The 18,452-nt window shown below is 43.0% G+C and overlaps 4 protein-coding genes across 6 annotated transcripts; 3 read left to right on the top strand and 1 right to left on the bottom strand.

Annotated features, from left to right (window-relative positions):
* Positions 1-453: 453 nt before the first annotated feature.
* On the top strand, positions 454-4,835 carry LOC116198773 (probable pectinesterase 53). The gene is made up of 5 exons (XM_031529003.1): positions 454-1,023; positions 1,700-1,889; positions 2,221-2,427; positions 2,674-2,909; positions 4,643-4,835. The coding sequence occupies exons 1-5, from the start codon at positions 656-658 to the stop codon at positions 4,788-4,790; spliced, it is 1,149 nt and encodes a 382-aa protein (XP_031384863.1). The 5' UTR covers positions 454-655; the 3' UTR covers positions 4,791-4,835.
* Positions 4,836-5,694: 859 nt separating this feature from the next.
* On the bottom strand, positions 5,695-7,851 carry LOC116199619 (protein IQ-DOMAIN 14-like). Its single transcript, XM_031530057.1, has 3 exons — positions 7,410-7,851; positions 7,026-7,232; positions 5,695-6,667 (listed from the first exon to the last, which is right to left on the bottom strand). Exons 1-3 carry the CDS (start codon positions 7,785-7,787, stop codon positions 5,933-5,935), a joined length of 1,320 nt encoding a protein of 439 aa, XP_031385917.1. The 5' UTR covers positions 7,788-7,851; the 3' UTR covers positions 5,695-5,932.
* A 1,935-nt stretch (positions 7,852-9,786) lies between these two features.
* LOC116199617 lies at positions 9,787-13,277 on the top strand. 2 transcript variants are annotated; one of them, XM_031530054.1, is made up of 7 exons: positions 9,787-10,088; positions 10,959-11,023; positions 11,110-11,230; positions 11,706-11,810; positions 11,898-11,949; positions 12,847-12,895; positions 13,136-13,277. In XM_031530054.1, exons 1-7 carry the CDS (start codon positions 10,043-10,045, stop codon positions 13,148-13,150), a joined length of 453 nt encoding a protein of 150 aa, XP_031385914.1. In that variant the 5' UTR covers positions 9,787-10,042; the 3' UTR covers positions 13,151-13,277. The 2 variants fall into 2 exon arrangements, with proteins under 2 accessions (XP_031385914.1, XP_031385915.1); XM_031530055.1 differs by having other exon boundaries at positions 9,788-10,088; positions 11,721-11,810.
* On the top strand, positions 12,939-17,674 carry LOC116199615 (hexokinase-1-like). 2 transcript variants are annotated; one of them, XM_031530052.1, is made up of 10 exons: positions 12,939-13,213; positions 13,343-13,687; positions 14,019-14,169; positions 14,257-14,439; positions 14,556-14,630; positions 14,869-15,024; positions 15,555-15,653; positions 15,782-15,912; positions 16,457-16,538; positions 16,937-17,674. In XM_031530052.1, the coding sequence occupies exons 2-10, from the start codon at positions 13,407-13,409 to the stop codon at positions 17,282-17,284; spliced, it is 1,506 nt and encodes a 501-aa protein (XP_031385912.1). In that variant the 5' UTR covers positions 12,939-13,213; positions 13,343-13,406; the 3' UTR covers positions 17,285-17,674. The 2 variants fall into 2 exon arrangements, with proteins under 2 accessions (XP_031385912.1, XP_031385911.1); XM_031530051.1 differs by having other exon boundaries at positions 12,940-13,687.
* The last annotated feature ends 778 nt before the right edge of the window (positions 17,675-18,452 follow it).

The raw sequence follows: 18,452 nt of genomic DNA, 5'->3' as shown, positions 1-18,452 counted from the left end.
ATCAACAGCATCACATCACAGCAAATTGCATTCCCACAAGAATATTAATCGTAACGGACAGACAAGCAACAGAAGGAGAGACACTCACGGGGGCACAGAGGATAGCCAAGAGAGTTTTCCCACAAAACCATTTTATATGCTAAAATCCTTAAAAAGTGCCTCTCCCCCTTCCCATCTGAAGCTGTCTTTGTGGCTTCTATTGTTTGCCTGTGAACCTACGTGGATGTCAGTAGAAGCACCCGTGACCCTTCCAAGTCTCTATCTCTCTCCCTGCCATCAATTCCCTTGTTCGTACAAACCTATTTACCTAATTAATTGAGAAGATTTCAGTGCAGTGACACTCATTCTCGGAGTTTGCTCTTCTTGAATCCTTTTTGGGCGTGACTTGTAGTTTGCATGTTGCACTTGTGGGTAGAGGGCAAGTACTTGAGAATCCTATCGAGCAGAACATGCAAAAGATCGAAAAGGGACCGCGAATATTTTTCTAACTAGCGGGGAACTCGAAAATGGACTGACAACTCCATCACAGGGGGGGAATATAACTGACCTATATATAAGTAATTACACAATCAAGCTTCTCCTGGCACTTCCAAAGTTCTCCCTCTACATCAAAGATTAATTCCTCTGTGTCTCTTTCTTCCTTCCCTCCCTTTCAATGCCAAAGCTCTTCTTCCTCCTTTTCTACATTCTCACAATCCTTCTCCTCCTCAATTCCACTCCAACGCAATGCCACACAAAAGGAATAAGACCGAAGAAGGGACGGTCCCCTGGGAAGCAACTGAAGGTGAACATGACGCGGGTTGAGTTCTCGGAGCAGCAGTTCATGAAGTGGGTCAAATTCGTCGGCAGCCTCAAGCACTCCGTCTTCAAGGCCGCCAAGAACAAGCTCTCTGCCTCCTACACCCTCACCGTCGACAAGAACCCTGCAGCAGGCGACTTCACATCGATCCAGGAAGCTATCGACTCCCTCCCCTTCATCAACCTCGTCCGGGTCGTCATCAAGGTCCATGCCGGAGTTTACAAGTGAGTGTCCTTTCCTGTGTCTTTGAGCATCTGCATTTGGCTATTAGGGAAACAATTCGATTTCAGTTCATCTGTTTTTCGAACTTCACCAAAGAAAACCAATTTCATTTCTATGCTTTGCCCATAAAAAACAATCTGAAAAGTACATTGATCACATTGTTTCCTTGTTTTCGTTTCCGTCCAAAGCCAGAAAAACGAGACCCTGAGAAAGTCCTACAGGCTTTCTGCAACCAAGCATTCCCCGTCTCGTGAATACTCGTTCCGAGTTCCATAACACGACTCAAGTCAAAGGCTGCTTGTGATAATATATACACAATGAGACACATGACTGTGTACTGATTTGAATTTCTGTTGCAAGTTCTTGTCCTATTGAATGTCTGTCCCTGCTTGGCCCCCTGTTTTAAGCCTCTTGCCAAGTTGGTGACTCACATTTCCCTGAGCCAAGGATTCTACACTTTGTCCTTGTCCCCAACACTTCCCTTTGTAATTACATAGCAGAGGAACTGGTGATGATTCTTTGCATTTTCTCTATCTTCCTGTCCTTTTCTTCCCCTTCAGAAATGCTCTGGGAATCTCCCTCTCTTTGACCCATAAAAATATTAAGAATAAAAAAAAAATGTCGTGCGTGGCTTCAATTTTCTCTCTGTTGCATACTGATTTTGGGAGATTTTCTCAGGGAGAAAGTGAATATTCCTCAATTGAAGTCCTTCATCACCATTGAAGGGGCTGGAGCTGATAAGACAATCGTTCAATGGGGAGACACAGCTCAAACTCCAGGCCCCAAAGGGCGGCCCATGGGGACTTTCGCCTCTGCCACTTTTGCTGTCAACTCTCCTTATTTTATAGCCAAGAACATCACATTCAAGGTGACATGTTCTTGTATTTGTTTATATATATCGATGTAGATTCTACGTGCCGAAATGGACCAACAAGACATCATACGAATTCCAGGGGTTTTGTTAGGAATCTAGGTTTAATAAATTGTCCAGTTGCGTCTCACCCACCAAACTCGAAGTTTAATCAAACTTCAGTATCTTATGGATTACTGCATTTACACCTGCAATCATTGAGAGACCGAAAGGCATAGCAGATCACGCTGCATATACTCACACCAAATTCCGTGGATTAGCTTTTGTAATATATTTTACGTGAATTCTTCATTACGACTGATTAGTACTGGTTTTCCGGTGGATGCAGAACACGACGCCTGTGCCGCCACCAGGAGCAGTGGGGAAGCAGGCAGTGGCATTTAGGATATCAGCGGACACGGCCACTTTCCTAGGATGCAAGTTTCTGGGAGCGCAGGACACGCTCTATGACCATGTGGGCAGGCATTATTACAAGGATTGCTACATTGAAGGCTCTGTCGACTTCATCTTTGGCAATGCCCTTTCCTTGTTTGAGGTTAGACAACTACAGCATCAGCAACAATTATAATCATAGTCTATGTGCTCGTAGAGGGCCAGCAGAACACAAAAATTTATTATTGCTTAGCCAATGTCATAGATAGGCCCTATCCCATCTTTATGTAAGAGGAATAACCGACTTTCAAACCTCAATCAATTTTATTGGATCAACGACTGATGGTCCATCATGGATGGGTAAAATGCAATTATCGGCTTGATGACCGAGGGATTGATGTTTCTGCAGGGGTGTCATGTCCACGCAATAGCGCGGTACACGGGGGCCTTGACGGCGCAGGGGAGGTCCAGCATGCTGGATGACACGGGCTTCTCCTTCGTCAACTGCAAGGTCACTGGCTCTGGGGCGCTCTACCTCGGGCGGGCATGGGGCCCCTTCTCGAGAGTCGTCTTCGCCTACACTTACATGGACAACATCATCATCCCCAAAGGCTGGCACAACTGGGGAGACCCGAGCCGCGAAATGTAAGTTCTCCATGTCCTGATACTCAATCTATATCATCTCTTGCCCTAGCCCGTGTCACGGCTCGATGTGGCTCAGAATTTCATGGTCACGACTCACGAGAGAAAAACAAAAAGATGATGAAACATGACAATGCAATTAAGGATGAAGTTGATAGAAAGTTCCAAGCTGTGGGACAATGTCCTAAGTCAAGCTCAAGCATGCCGTAAGGCTCCAAATTTCGCTTGTACTCTTCTTCCATTAGTCCCACTGCCCTTGCCTAAATCCAAGTTTCAGGAAATAAAAAATTTGAGGCAAATGAGCCATGAGAGAAAGGACCCATCTATCCTACGGCCATTTTTATTGGAATAGGATTATCCCTGGGAAGCTTTCAGGAATTTTAACATGATAGTTACATCGGACAGACTCGTACCCGGAAAAGAGCTTCTATACAGTTAAAACTTGTGGGTGTGCCATAGATAATGATCAATTGTTGTACAAATAAAAGCTTAATATTATCCATAACAAATTGAGGACTACTTCAACTTCAGGATCAGGGCCATCGCGGTGGATAGATTAGAGGCAAAACCGCCATATAAGACCAATTATTGGCTCTTCCCCCTTTTCTTTTTCCCTCTATGAACTGGCTTCTGAAAACCAAGTGCCCTTTAGTGGGACGGTGGCCGTCCCATCTACAAAACACAACCTTTGCCATACCATTATAATCAGGAGCAGGGCACATATCCATTTCCAAATGACCCATCTACCCTCTCAAATCAACCTGGAATTGTCCACTGTCCCCTCCAGGCCGGGGGTTGTCTCGGAATTTCAACAATAAAAAAGCAACTGCCGGGAGAATATATGCACATAGGCATGACCTAACCCTTACTTGAATGTCCTTTTCTTCTTTTTTCCTATTGAGACTTACGTGTAATGCACCTCAATCACACACCCAACCATATTTATATTTATATGTTTATGTAAACAGAGCCCCTGCACCACTTACCTAATTCGCATAACCCACCAAACTCTTTAGTTTGGGCCGATCCCAAGCTGATGGGGCACTTTTGGGAAAAAGAAAAAAGCTTTGCAGTCGCATGCTCATGGGATTTTGTATTCATGTCCTTGTTCTCTACCTAGCAAGCTCACTCTAGGGGCCCAATTCTCGAGATCTAACTGTATCGTGATATATACTACTTAAATAGTCGATTTAACTTAATTAGTATATTTGGTGCGAGGTGCATATATGACCGCATGATATCGGGGCTCCATGCACGAACTTGATTAGGTCATGTTGAGTGCTGACTCTGAGGTCATGTTTGATAATATTTTCATTGCTAGGAGTGGGTAGAGGTCCATAAGAGCAAACTGAACCTACAGACTGGATATAAAACATGGAAGCCAGGTTCCTTTCAGGTGCTCTTATTTGGTCGTGATATTAACTTGGTACGGGGTACACATATGACAGCGGAGCTACCTGCAGGAACTTGATTAGGTCATCTGTGCTGAGGTCATGTTTTATAATACTTCATAGCTAGGAGTGGGTAGAGGTCCATAAGACTGACTGAACCTAAAGACCGACCCGGAAGGACATAACCATGGAAACCTGGTTCTTGTTCGGTGGTAATATTAACTTGATTTCAGATCACAGCCGGAAACAAGCTGATTCAAATTATCGATTGATAGATTTTATTGAGATTATATCTAATAATAAGTATCTGTATCTAAACAAAAACGATTGTGTGTGTGTTTTCAGGACTGTGTTCTATGGGCAATACAAGTGCACGGGACCGGGAGCGAGCTTTGCAGGGAGGGTGTCATGGTCCAGAGAGCTCACTGACGAGGAAGCCAAGCCTTTTATTTCCCTTAGCTTCATTGATGGCTCTGAATGGATCAAAATATAATAACAACTCCTCGATTACTAATCCATCCATCCGATATTTCTCATGCATGATCTATCATTCTTACTTCACTCGCCCCAATATGTTTATAAATTTCCTCTCGTCAGCACCTGAGTCCAGATTGTAAATGCTCGGATCTTTCAACCGTTATACTCATGTACTTCGATCATACAGCATAGAGTCATAGACAGACGTTTGACAAGAGTTATCGAGAATTTGGAAAGTCACATGAGACGACCGGGCATTTTGAGCGCCTTTGCAGCGTCCCATCTCGAAGTCATTCAAACTAAACAATGGGATTTGACTATTCTCATCGTATTGAAAGGTGGAGAGAGTCGCCTACGCCACGCATAATAGAAATTTTTAAAGTGAAACCATAAGGATGTAACGAACTCCTATACACAAACTTTATTTGCAGCACTGAGTTCAAAAACTCTCATCAGAAGCATCTTATGATTGTGACCATGCCAAGACTCCGAATAGGGATAATAAGCTATAAATGGGCCTAGAGCCCACCAGGCCCATCATGGGCTGGAGCAAAACTTTGGGCCCATCACATGAGTCTTAGCCCACCAAAGGAATTGTGGGCCATCACTTCCTCCTCTGTTTCAAATCTCTTGCCTTTATTTTTCCTGCCAGAAATTTCATAGGCTCAAAGACCTCTCAACCGCCCCTCAACTATGGTATTAGGATGGCCATTAGGTTTCTCCGTTTGAGTAAACATTGAAGGTTCATTACAGAAGGGCATGTGGTAACTACGAGCTAGGCGGAACCGATATTACATGTATGCATGGAGCAACGCGACAAGTGCTTCTGTCTCTAACTTCCTCATTATGATGTACAAGCACGATAGTTTTAACCATGTCAAACTCTGATATCGACACATTAATTTCATCAAGCATATTAATTGAAGCATTAAGCATTGGAAATTCCGATTCATGCTACTCGACGTGGAGCCAAGTCTTCGAGCAGCAGGAAACAGAGTGATGCAATTGAAGTAAGATTCCCTTGCTCAGCTGTCACATTTGGATGGTCTCATTAAATTGAATTGCCTACATAACTTACCACGTCATATACATATCAGGAGCTAGCAATCCAGGCCTATTCTTCCTAGTACTTTGTCCACATTCTTAGGCAAATTAATTTCAGAACCTCATAATTTGATAGTGGTCTCTGTCGGTTTGATCCCTACCAAGCTCACTAGACCTGTGGAGCTTACCCATCACAGCATTCTTGAAGTTAATGGCCTCCTGGGCCCGCGAGCACAACCTCTGCATCCGTGCCCCGCTCAGGCTGCTCCTCGACGCCATCAGCTCGTTCAGCGACGCCCTTTTCGGGTTGCCCCGACTGACTCCTGGCTCTGGCCTCTGCTTCGGGGCGCTGTGCGACCTCAACTGCTTTGCCTTGGAGGACTGCGTGTTTCCCATGTAGTTCGGGTGGTAGTAGCTCCCGAAGAAGTTGTCCCCACACACGCTCCTCGACGGGGTCCTCGCTGCCGGGGTACGAAGCCCACTGGCACTGAAGACCCGCGGGGTGCTGTGTGCGGTCGAGAACCGGCAATATTCGTCGCTAGTCAGGCCCCAGCAGTCGGCCTGGTCAGCCTCGAAGCTCAGTCCATCTGGTATATATATGCGGGGCGGGGCTTGTCCTGGGAGCGGGGAGGAGAGCGGTATGCGGGGTGTGACCTCATCGTAGATGTCAGTGTCCGGCGAGGTCGTCCTGCGGGACCTCGATCTAGGCCTACCTGTGCCTGCTGTATCCATTTCTACGATTTTCGGGCTCTCGTCGAAGGCGTTGGTAATGGTTCCAGTGTCAGAAGACGAGAGCCTCTTGCTGTGGACCGACGATGGGTATTCGCTCCTAGCATCGTCAAATTGCTCCTGGAAAATTTAATTATGCGCATTACAAACTTATGGTATGGACTGACTTTAAAATCTTAAACGCGTGCAATCACATACTAATACGCTTGTGCATTTGTCGTACATTAGCTTGAATTTGTAAGAAATATCGGGATAATAAGTAGTTTAAACAGTCTTATGATACGTTACACTATCCAATACCGGATTATTTTCCCGGTCATCGATCTTTCTACGTCTCATTTACAGATGTCTGAGAATCATTCGCATCATCTGCTGCTCAAGCGAACATTATACGAGCCAATGTAATATGACAAACGTACTATTCGATGCTAGAATTAATACATGACATCGGATTGTCCCAAAGAAACTCGGGGCATACCGTGGATTTCCGAGCTCGGGCCTCAGGTTTGTAGGGACTGATGTTGATGAGAGCAGCGCCGGATCTTTGAGACCGGACGGTGGCCTGAGCTCTTATGAGGGCTTGCATGCTGTGGAGAGTAGCAGTGGCCTGCTTCCTCACCAAATACCCTCTCACCGCTGCTTGCAACTTCACCAGCCCCTTGAGTGCTCTCAATGCCTTTCTTGCCTTCATTAATTTATTGATTTATCCCAATAAATAAAAATAAAATTGAAAAATCACCGATGAAAATAAAAATTAACCAAATATATGAGCAAATATCCAATGTTATATTTACCAGAAAAAAAATAATCCAATGTTATATATATAGTACATGAATGTACATATTTATACATATTGACTAACCAAATAGCCCCTGAAGACAGTCTGAATCTTGACAGCAGCCCAGCGCTCCTGGCCGCCGCCGAACATGGTGCCCCGACCGTGGCTCGTCAGCCTCACTACGGCCACGGCTGCCTGAGCTGCCGCCACGGCGGCATCGGCAACTGCTGCAGTGGCGGCGGCCACGGCAATGGCATGTTTGTTTTGCTCCTCCTCGCTCTCCCGGTAGAAGGACTGCAGCCACACAGCCTCCGCTGGCGAGATGTTGGGCGGCACGGTCGCCGGGTTATTGCAGAGCGCCGCCAAGTCTCTGCCGCCGGAGGAGAAGGGCTTCTGCTGCTGGTCTCTGCTGTCTTTCTTGACACCAAACAGGCCCTTGAGCCACCTTATGGCTCTGCCCATGCTTCCTCTTTCTCCTCTCTTCCCTAGTTTGTACGGGAATGTTATAACAGAAGGATGGCTGTGGTAAGAATATATAATATATACGCGTATGTATATAACTTATGTGGCTTTAATGTGAACCTAGGATAAAACAAAAACAACATCATTTTCTTTATCGTTTTCATTTTTCACAACTTGTAATGTTAAAAAAGCATGACCATATTCATATTTCAAATTCGACTCACCGACCAGGCGCATGTGCAAAACGTACTTATCAGATTCATTGTCTGTGTGAAGTCGCATTTCAATAGCTACATCTGAATTGTCCATGAGTGAGTGGTTTCATATATTGAACGTCTCGAAAGTCTCGAAACATGTGATCCATTCAACGATCGCGTAATTCGATTAACGATAGGCCGTAGGAAAAGGAGGAGAGTTATATATTTGAGGAACAAATCAACGAACCTTTTCAGAGTTTTGAAAATCGGAATCGGGGAAGGTGAAAGCAACAAATTGAAGGGGGAAAAGCGGTCAGGAATTTATTCTCTTCGTTTTGATTTTGCCATATACACTGTGTCTTCTCCTTTTTCTGTTCTCCAAGAGAGATGAGAAAGGAACAAGACCGTCCATCACCTCGTGAAGAACTGCATTACATGACAAACAACATTACTGAATCATGCAGAGCTTGTATTGTATCAACTAGGAAAAATCCAAATTCAAATTATCAAAAAAAAAAAAGACATTTTAGGTACACGACTTTTCTCTCTCTTTTCCCCCAATTTATCTGCCATAGGATTCCATTTCCGGCCGAGAATCTCATGTATATCTTGTATATATCCATGGTTACAATTCTTATATGTTCTTGTAATATATATCATGTATTACGTTGAGATTCACTAGATCTAAATGGACTTATAAGGTTGGTGGCTATCCCCTTAAACAAAGATGAAACAACATGTTAGGGCTGGTCCTTCCCTATGCTGGAAAAACTTGCATACTCTCCCAATACCGTGATTGAGATTTGCCCGATTCGGTTGAGTCTACCGGTACATAGAGCCTTTGTTTAGATGCATGCCTGGCGACCGCAACTATTGAGAAACTTGGATACATAAATTCCATATTTCGATAGTAGCTACGGACACGGGAAGTGAAATAATGGAGGGAAACATTAGCTTAAGGAGATACAGTCCACTTGGACAGGTTGAAACAAGTGAATCCTGGAAATGGTAAAAAGTGAATGCGGATCGGGTAGATGTCATCATAATCTCAGGACTTAATGTGGGAGATTGCTCCCTTCAGCCCCGATCTTCCTTCCCCCGTTGATTAAAGAACAATTGTCAGGACAGTGTCCTCTGTCCTTGCAGTTATGTACACCTCTAACCTATGCATGCTCCAGCTTCCATATGTGACTTCCAAAGAGAGCCATAAGAAATATTATCCAATCAGAAGTGAAAATATCTTTTTCCCTCCATACAAAAGTCAAAAGGGAAATCATCCCATATCTTCCTCTGTCCAAATATTTGATTCATGATTAAACAGCATAGGCTCATGGACCAGATTCTTGCTGCACACTGAGATCCACTTCAGGTACATTTCCACCCAAAAATAAATAAATAAATAAATAAATAATTTCAGGTACCAAATATGGAGAGGGTTAAGGAAAGTAGGAAATAGAAATAAGTTTTTTCATGTGAAAATCACGATATATCTCCGGCGAGGGGCGGAGCCATTAAGGCTATAGGGGAGGCAATTGCCCCTCTTGACTTTTCCATTTGTTGAAGATTTAACATGCAAATTTGTAAAAATTTCGACTTTTATCCCCAAAAAACATCAATGTCCCCCTGAATTATTTTATGGTTTGACTTTTGCCCCAAAACTTTTATTTTGTCCCTCTAAACATTATTCCTGGCTCTGCCCTAGTCTCCGGCGGATTGGTCGAGACTAATTTTGCATTGAAATCTGTCTATAAGATGCTTTGCTTCCAACAAGTTTCGACATGGTGCCTTTGAAGTCATCTCCATCATATCCTCGAAAACCAACCGTTCGTGTCGCCATGTCGTGTTTTACGGAAACTTTAATGGACTTTCCAACCTTCGTAGAGATTTGCTAGCCCAAATGATCCCTAGTTGGGCCCCTTGCTCTGAGGGATTACTCCCAAGCCCAAAAGCCGGAGTCCCACTCCGCAGGCACAGGCAGTCACTGGCGGTCTTGTCTTGTCCAGAAGTTAGAAGCCGACAATTTTGAGCGGAAGGAAAGGGAGCCTGAGATTGCCGAAAATGGAGATTGAACCCAAGAGGAGGAAGCTGGAGTCCCCATCGAATCGTGGGTACACTTAAAAACCTGATTACTCGTCCGAGCACTTCCAATTCCCCGTTTTGCGTGTCTTCTTCTGTTTGATCATTGTTGTCTGACGATTCTTTTCATGATTTTTATGGAAAAAACGGATTTTTGGGACCTCCCAAGTACTGAAATTGTCTTGAAGTGTCATAGCCGACGGAATTTGGAGAAGCTTCCATCGCCATGAGGTGTAAAGATTGGATTCTTGTGTAGGAGAAGAACAGCCGGCTTTTGAACTTTGTCCTTAACTGTAATAAGTTGAGGAATTTGGAGAAATCACATCGTTGATGAGCTGTAAAGATTGGATTTTTGCTCAGCACAAGAACAGCCTAATACTGAACCCTTTCCTCCACTGTCAAAAGTTGAAAATTTTGGGAGAAATTGCGTTCTTTTAAGGCTTAAAACTGGAATTTTTCTGGGGGTAAGACACCCAAATGAGGAATTTCTGCAGAAATGATGTGTAAGAATTGGATTGTTCTAAGAATTTGTCAAGCATTGCGACGGCGTCAGTATCGGGACTTCAGACAAAATCCCATACATTCAAGCGTGTACTTAAGTTTTTGTGAAAGTCTCTGATGAATACTTAAAAGTTATGTAGTTTGGGCTTGCATCATTGATAAGTTCATGAAGGCCATGATATGCGGGTGGGTGAACTGAGTACTGACAGACACCCTTTTGAGGCCGAAAGGTCATGTTAACTGTCAAGAGCTGACCGCTATTGTTGTCGAGAATATTTTATTTTTGGTCGGTATTGAAGGTTTTATATTCTTTGCAGAAGGGCTAGAGAACTCATATATGGCCATATAGATAGAAGACTACCAGGTTTTCTGACTTGAATCTTATATGTAACTTCAGGAGGTGTTCCTCTGATATCTCAGGCGAATAAAGAAGCAGCTGGCAAAGCATCAGATGGCTCTAGTGTGAGTGAAACATTATCCCTTGATGCGGTTTCCTGCTTAGGTTTCATTTTAGACTGTAAGATTTCATGTTATGGCTCATTCTGCAGGTCTGGCAACCCCCTTCAGGCGAGGCCCATATGAGGATTCAGCAAGCTAAGAATTTCGCGGTCATTCAAGCACAACAAGATGGTTCTAAAGGGAACTACAGAATCTTCGATTCGCCTTTTGGTAATTTTCTGGTGCCCATCGTTCCCACCCGAACTGATCTCACTGGGTAATCCTTCTTCTGACGATGTTTGCTAAACTTTGTTCTAAATGCCTCTGCACCGGTTAGTAGCATCGCAATCATCTATGTAAATATCAGGTACTGATTGATGTCGTGACTTGCCCCAAGATTGATTAATAATTTTATCTCATCGAGATAGCTATATCATCTGACTTAACCCATCGAAGCAGAAAGATGCCTTTCGATTATAGGATAGAAAGATTCCTCAACTGATTGACACTTATCAAGTTAGCATATTCCTATCTTTTTTCCAAATCTATTGAGGACCATATGCTTTGAAGGGCAGTCCCTGCTTAGATAGTAGCGTACGGAATCCCTGATCAGATGGCTGGTTCGGTTTTCCTCGCTAATGAATATCTGAATACTCTGAAGAAGCATATTTCACGTGATCTGTGAAGTGTGATGATAATTGTGCAGAAGCATTTTTTGAAGGTTCTCTCCATATTATTGAGCTCATGAACAACCATTCCCTAGATGGCACACGCATAATGAAACGCCTGCATCGGTATTGCCACACGTATTGTACGTATTCTATAAAAAGAACAACCGCTTGCCTGCTCCTTTTGAACTTGAAAGACCCCTAAGTTGTTCACGGGAAAACTTTTGCAGGTAATGGGACCGTCCTCAGTTGGATGATGGATCCCACCAAAAGGAAAGATAGGTACCAAATAATCTCTCATGGGCAATATTCCTTAAGCTGATAAGGTTCTCTCATGTCTATGGTCTTATGTTCGGTATTCCACGTAACTATGTATATAAGATAAGTAGAAAAGGGGACTTTACCTTTTCACGACGAGGATTGATTCCACGTGCCTTTTCCAATTCTAGACGTAGTCTTAGCTAGAGAGTCGAGTCGTATTCATGCTTGATTGTTGAATCCACGGCGAATGAGGTTGCTTCAAACAAATGGATTTTGAATTGCCCCCAAGCAAAACAACATGACTTGGTAAGTTATATGCTGAAAATGAACAGTCTTCCCTACGAAATTAATGTCATTATCATCACGCAAACTGATTTGATTCGACAACATGTCATCAGTCTCAATTCATATATATATATATAGATTTTTTTTTTCTTTCCCTTTTGGTTAATCTCAGTTCAGAAGGTTTTAAAGGGTAAACATTGGACATTTTGCATGGTTAGACAACCTGGTCAGATTTGAACTTCGGATATGTTGGCTTTATGATATTGAGCCAATAGTCAAAACATGTGCATGCTCATCCATGTAAATGGTATTCATGGCCGCGTTAGTTAAGGTTGAGTTGTACAAGAAAATGACTCATTATTGAGAAATTGACACTTCAGATTATGGATGAAATTTCTTCTTTAATACATCTACAAAGTAATGGATCGAATATTGTCATCTTCCAACCCCGAATATTATTATGACTGACACAAAGTCGGTTTTCAATATGAACCACCACGTGAACTCCTAAACTGCCTGAATTTCAGGAATTTCGACCTGTGATATTGAACTATCTCCATCTTGAATTTTCTTGTCTGAGCTCCCATTCCTGTTCTCGAGCTGAGCTATCGGATTTCTACCTACCGGTTACAGATTAATCCAAGAGAGAGGCCAGCTCGTAGATCTGCCCTGTACAGCAGAGGTCAGTTTCTATAATTCCCATGCAAAGAAATGACCAAACACATCGAACAAGACAACGAAGCAAACAGAAAATATCTGTTTACAAAGTTTTTGTTTACCTAAAAAGGAAAAAAAAAATTGCTTAAATCCCAAAAAATTTGGAGCTGCAATATCTTATGAACATAAACATATTATCCCTAATTTTCTTGGGCAAGTTCTTGTTCTTCTTCCTTTTCCAGTTGAACTATTTTTGCATTCTCAGCTCAGAAGTTCTTGATCCGCTCCCTTAATTTCCCTCGAGAAAACGGGGGATTTTCCGACAAGATCGGTCTGCTTTCCGGTCAGTGCTTTGCTTTCCTTAAAAAGCATCCCATTTGGTGTCCCTAGTCCTCTCTCTCCAATTTCTTCTTTGATACCCTCTCTCTCTCTCTCTCTCTCTCTCTCCCCCTCGCATCCCCCTGCTCTGAAGAGCTTGAAAGATCCAAGATTTTTTAGGACCCAATAGAGGGTGGGAGGAGAGAGATTCTATAGTGATGGGGAAGAAGGAGGTGGCGGTAGTGGTGTGCGCGGCGGCGGCTGCGGCGTTGACGGCGGCTGGTGCGGCAGTGGTGGTGAGGCGGCAGATGAGGAAATCGGGGAGGTGGGCCAAGGCCATGGCCATTGTGAAGGAGCTGGAGGACAAGTGCGGGACCCCCATCACCAGACTGCGAAGCGTCGCGGACTCCATGACGGTCGAGATGCACGCCGGGCTCGCCTCCGAGGGCGGCAGCAAGCTCAAGATGATCATCAGCTTCGTTGACAATCTCCCCACTGGGTAATCAGTCGTATAACATTTGTGTACAGTGTTGACTTTTAAAGTTATGGCTTTGCTGTTAGACTTTAATTTTCTTCTTCCTGTCACTGTTTGATCGTTAATTTTGATGCTTTTTTTTTGAAATATTAGATCAAGTTTTAGTATGGATTAATGCCTGAGATTGGTGATGGGTTTACGTGGCCAAGAAATGAGTTTGCTCTGATGAAGTACCTTAAAGTCGAATACTGTGAATTGCTCTGACGAAGCACCTTAAAGTCGAATTGCGTGAATTGGGCCGACTTAAATGAATCTTCACATACAGAATAACAGAAACTTCCCTCTGATTTTTCAGGGATGAGCAAGGTCTGTTCTATGCCTTGGACCTCGGGGGCACAAACTTCCGTGTCTTGCGTGTACATTTGGGCGGGAAAGGAAAGGGAGTTGTCAAGCAAGAGTTCGAGGAAGTATCGATTCCTCCGCATTTGATGACCGGGACTTCAGATGTGAGTTCTTATTCTTAAAGTAACTCGTTACAATCTCTGTCATGGGATTAGGTCCTTAATTCTTTTTCTTTTTCCCCTGGAAAATAGGCATTGTTTGATTACATTGCGGAAGCACTTGCAAAGTTTGTTGCCACCGAAGACGAAGGCTCTCATCCTTTTCCTGGTAGAGAAAGGGAGCTTGGGTTCACCTTCTCGTTCCCAGTCAGGCAAACGTCAATAGCCTCAGGGACCCTGATCAAATGGACAAAAGGCTTCTCCATAGAAGATGCAGTGAGTTGCGGGTTTCCCAGCTCATTTTTTCGGCATGTCAATGCCATCATCCATTTTACCAGGGCAATCTTTGATTCTTTCTTATAAGGTGTTTTCTATGGTTGGAGTTGGAGTAGGTTGGAGAAGATGTTGTGGCTGAACTGACCAAAGCTCTGAAACGAGTTGGCCTTGATATGCGAGTCAATGCCCTTGTAAGTGCAATTTCCACAGTCCGCCCATAATTTGATGGGCATTTGTTGCTTATTCAGTATTTACTACTAGACATTATCTGCCAAGTGCTATCCTTATCCATGCCCTCTCAAAATCCCATCCCATCAATCTAGTAACCTTCTTTTTACAAAAAAAAATAAAAATAAAATACAGGACATTAGAATCACTAGAGTATGTGGATGATATGCAATCCCTTTTAAAGGACAACTTTTGATGCAGGTGAACGACACAATCGGGACATTGGCAGGTGGTAGATATTACAATCCGGATGTCATAGCTGCTGTCATCTTGGGCACTGGGACGAACGCTGCCTATGTTGAGCGTGCGACTGCAATTCCCAAGTGGCAGGGTCCTCTCCCCAAATCAGGAGAAATGGTAAGTGTTTTTCTTTAGAAGAGAATGAGAGAGATATGCTTGACGTTGCTACCATTTGATCTGAACAGTTGACCCTTTTCCTATTATCTGAAGAAACCTGTCTCCATAATTGGTAGTTTTTTTTTTTTCCCATGAAAGGCTAACATCAGATAACAAATTCTTTTAGCTTAGAAATTCAGTCATTTAGCATAGATTTAATGTAGTCAAGATATATATATATATATATATATATATATATATATTTGCCTGTTATTTAAGACTCGCCAAGACTGTAGATTAGTTGCTAAGACGTTTTGAGTCCCTCATTCATTGCTCTGGTTTAGAGTCACCCTGCCTGCTTACTTGGTGCCTGGTTCTTCCTAAAAGAATCCCAAGTTTAGGAGGGTGCTGCTCCCCTACTTTGAAGATTTGTGAATCAAATGACAACTTCGGTCAGTGAAAATAGCAAGCCAATAAAAGAATTTTTCCCCTTATTTCTTTGTTACTATTTTCATGTCCCATTATGATTTCTTCTGCGGGGAGGACTGCAGGTCATTAACATGGAGTGGGGAAACTTCAGGTCATCACACCTTCCACTGACAGAATATGATCAAGCTTTGGATGCTGAGAGCCTAAACCCCGGAGAGCAGGTTCCTCTTTAACTTTTCCTTTTCTATTTCTGGCTCTTCTTTTTGGAAAATATTCCCCTGTTATTCATCACTCCGATTCCTCTTTTTTTTTTTGGGGGTCTAACTGTTTGGAGTTCCACCGCTCGCAGATTCTTGAGAAGATAATCTCTGGGATGTATTTGGGAGAGATTTTGAGGAGAGTTCTGTTAAGAATGGCTGAAGAAGCTGCTTTTTTTGGGGATACTGTTCCTGCAAAACTTAAAATACCTTTCATACTGAGGTACATGCTTGTTTTTTAAGCACAGAAATTCCTCGCCTTTATATTCTTTTGTTGGATATTTCTTGCATTATGGCATAAGTAATTTATTTTAAAATTTCCCCGGCAATAGTGATAGCTTAATGCTTGCATTTTCATTCTTAGACAGTCTTTAGTCCTTCGCTTGTATTCTATGGTTTACTGTGTTGTTGCTTGGGAAATGGAACTTATCGATTTATTTATTTATTTATTTATATGGAAATGTAAATTTGGCGAGACAACCCAGGATCTGCAGCAATTTCGCTGATAAAGTGTTTGCCTTTGCTATGAGGTTTTCAGACGTATAAATATCCCGTGTTGCATTTGATAATGCTGCGATGTACATGTGGTAAGAAGTTTATAAAGGAATGCAAATTGCCCTTATGTCCTCTTACGCTAGTTATTGAGAGGGAATACTTGGCCACGTCTATTGGATTTGGCTGATTTAAGCATCCATTCATCTGTTGTTTCTACTAAATTCTGTCCACTTAGTTTTAGTATTCCAAACTTATTTATGTGAATTTTACAGGACGCCGGACATGTCTGCAATGCATCACGATACATCTCCGGAACTTAAAGTTGTAGGAAAAAAATTACAGGACATTCTGGAGGTATGTTCTTGGCCAAGTTCATCCCGTGCAAGAAGAACGTTCTATATATATATATATATATATATATATATATATATATATATATCTGAAGGCCATATCCTAGTTATTGGAAAGCCTTGTGTTTAAGTGAAAAATCCTCGCAATGCTTCGGTTCACAAACATCGACTCATCTTTTTGTATCCTTCGGGAGAGTTGTGCCTTAGTTGGGGTCCTAAAAAGATTTCTCTATTGTAAAGCGAGATTGTTATGGTCTATTTGTTAAAATAAATGTGGGAACTATAACAATTGATCAAGACAAGAATTTTCTTAATACGAAGGCCACTCTAGAAAAGCTGCAGCATCATGTTCTTCCTCTTAATGGCATCATCGTTTATTTATCTGTTTTTTTTCATGGCCAGATATCGAACACCTCCCTGAAAGTGAGGAAGGTAATCATCAAGCTCTGTGACATCGTGGCAACCCGTGGGGCCCGCCTCTCTGCTGCCGGAATCCTCGGCATCTTGAAGAAGTTGGAGAGAGATAATATCTCCAGCAATGGAAGCCAGAAGTCGGTCATAGCTCTCGATGGAGGCCTGTTCGAGCACTACACGAAGTTCAGCTCTTGTATGGAGAGCACTCTCAAGGAGTTGCTTGGGGGGGAAGTTGCTGACAAGATTGTGATCGAGCACTCAAATGATGGCTCGGGGATCGGGGCTGCCCTCCTGGCCGCCTCTCATTCCCCATACTTGGATGCTTCAGAGCCCTGAGTCTTGTTGGACCAAGCTTCAGGTCCCAGTGGAACTGTGGAAATGCCAATTTATATCATTTGGTTTGATTTTTTCCACCTCCTTCCCCCTGAAGGTAATGCTTCGGGATCGAAGAAGCGTTAAGTGTGTCGTTTCCGAGCTCAACTTCCTTGGTTATTTAGGCACGTAGCTGCCTTGCGTGACTCCCCCACTTCACCGGGAAATATCTCTAGACGGAGCACCGACTCCCGGCTGACATTGTTTAAGTTCATCTCTCCTGAGTTTTATGAATAAACGGGGAGATGAGCCTTCATTCGAACTGCCTGAAGCATATTCTTACCATACGGTTTCCATAGCAAAATAAACTCTTCATTTTGGCCTTTGGTGGTAGAATGCGGGATTTTTACCTCATACATGTTGAGAATCTTCCGAAAGGCCATTTCTATTTTAAAATCCATGCGCCCTACCGCATCATAATGCGGTAAAGATCTCGCTTCTGCTAGTTCTTAAAGCCAATCTTTTTCCGATTACTGAAATCATGATCGCAAAAGGTCCAGAAGGAAGAATGATGCTCAAGCCTCGAAGACATCAACTTCAAATAAGGTAGACCCAACTGCCCGGGGCCGAACTCCTACTCGGCAAATGCATCTTTGCATTTGTATAACATGGAGAATGCATGACAAACTACAGCTTCATTCATAAATTACAAGATACTGAATGGCTCGTTCATGTAGGCATCATTCAAACTTAAACAGGGCAGCCTCCATCTCATCTCAGATAAAAGAGGACACAATCGTATCAACATGGAGACCGTCTAGATAGGTGCTTCCGTAGCTACACGAAGAAGTAAAAAAGTGCAGAAACCCCACCAAACTCTGGTATTTCGCCTCAAAAGCAAGTTATTCATGCTTCCAACGAGGACTAACCTGATCCTTCATTCTCTGTTCATATAGCTCGGCTTCAAGATACGGATTGAGCCCTAACAACTCATCTGCCGACAAGAAAAGACACCAGAAATTCTCCTTTGCAGCAGCTCTATAGCACCAGACAGGTATCCTTCTGGTCTTCAAACGTTTTTGTCATCTGGTTCTTTTTAAGTACAAGAATGAGCAAACCACAAAAAATCATATTAACAGTTCATCAACCATTCCGACTGCCCGACCACTCTTTTCGAGACAGTAACCACATC

The sequence above is a fragment of the Punica granatum genome, chromosome 3, assembly GCF_007655135.1.
Source record: "Punica granatum isolate Tunisia-2019 chromosome 3, ASM765513v2, whole genome shotgun sequence".
Taxonomy (NCBI): domain Eukaryota; kingdom Viridiplantae; phylum Streptophyta; class Magnoliopsida; order Myrtales; family Lythraceae; genus Punica; species Punica granatum.
Note: the sequence above shows the minus strand (reverse complement) of the source record. Positions and strands in the feature narration are given on the sequence as shown.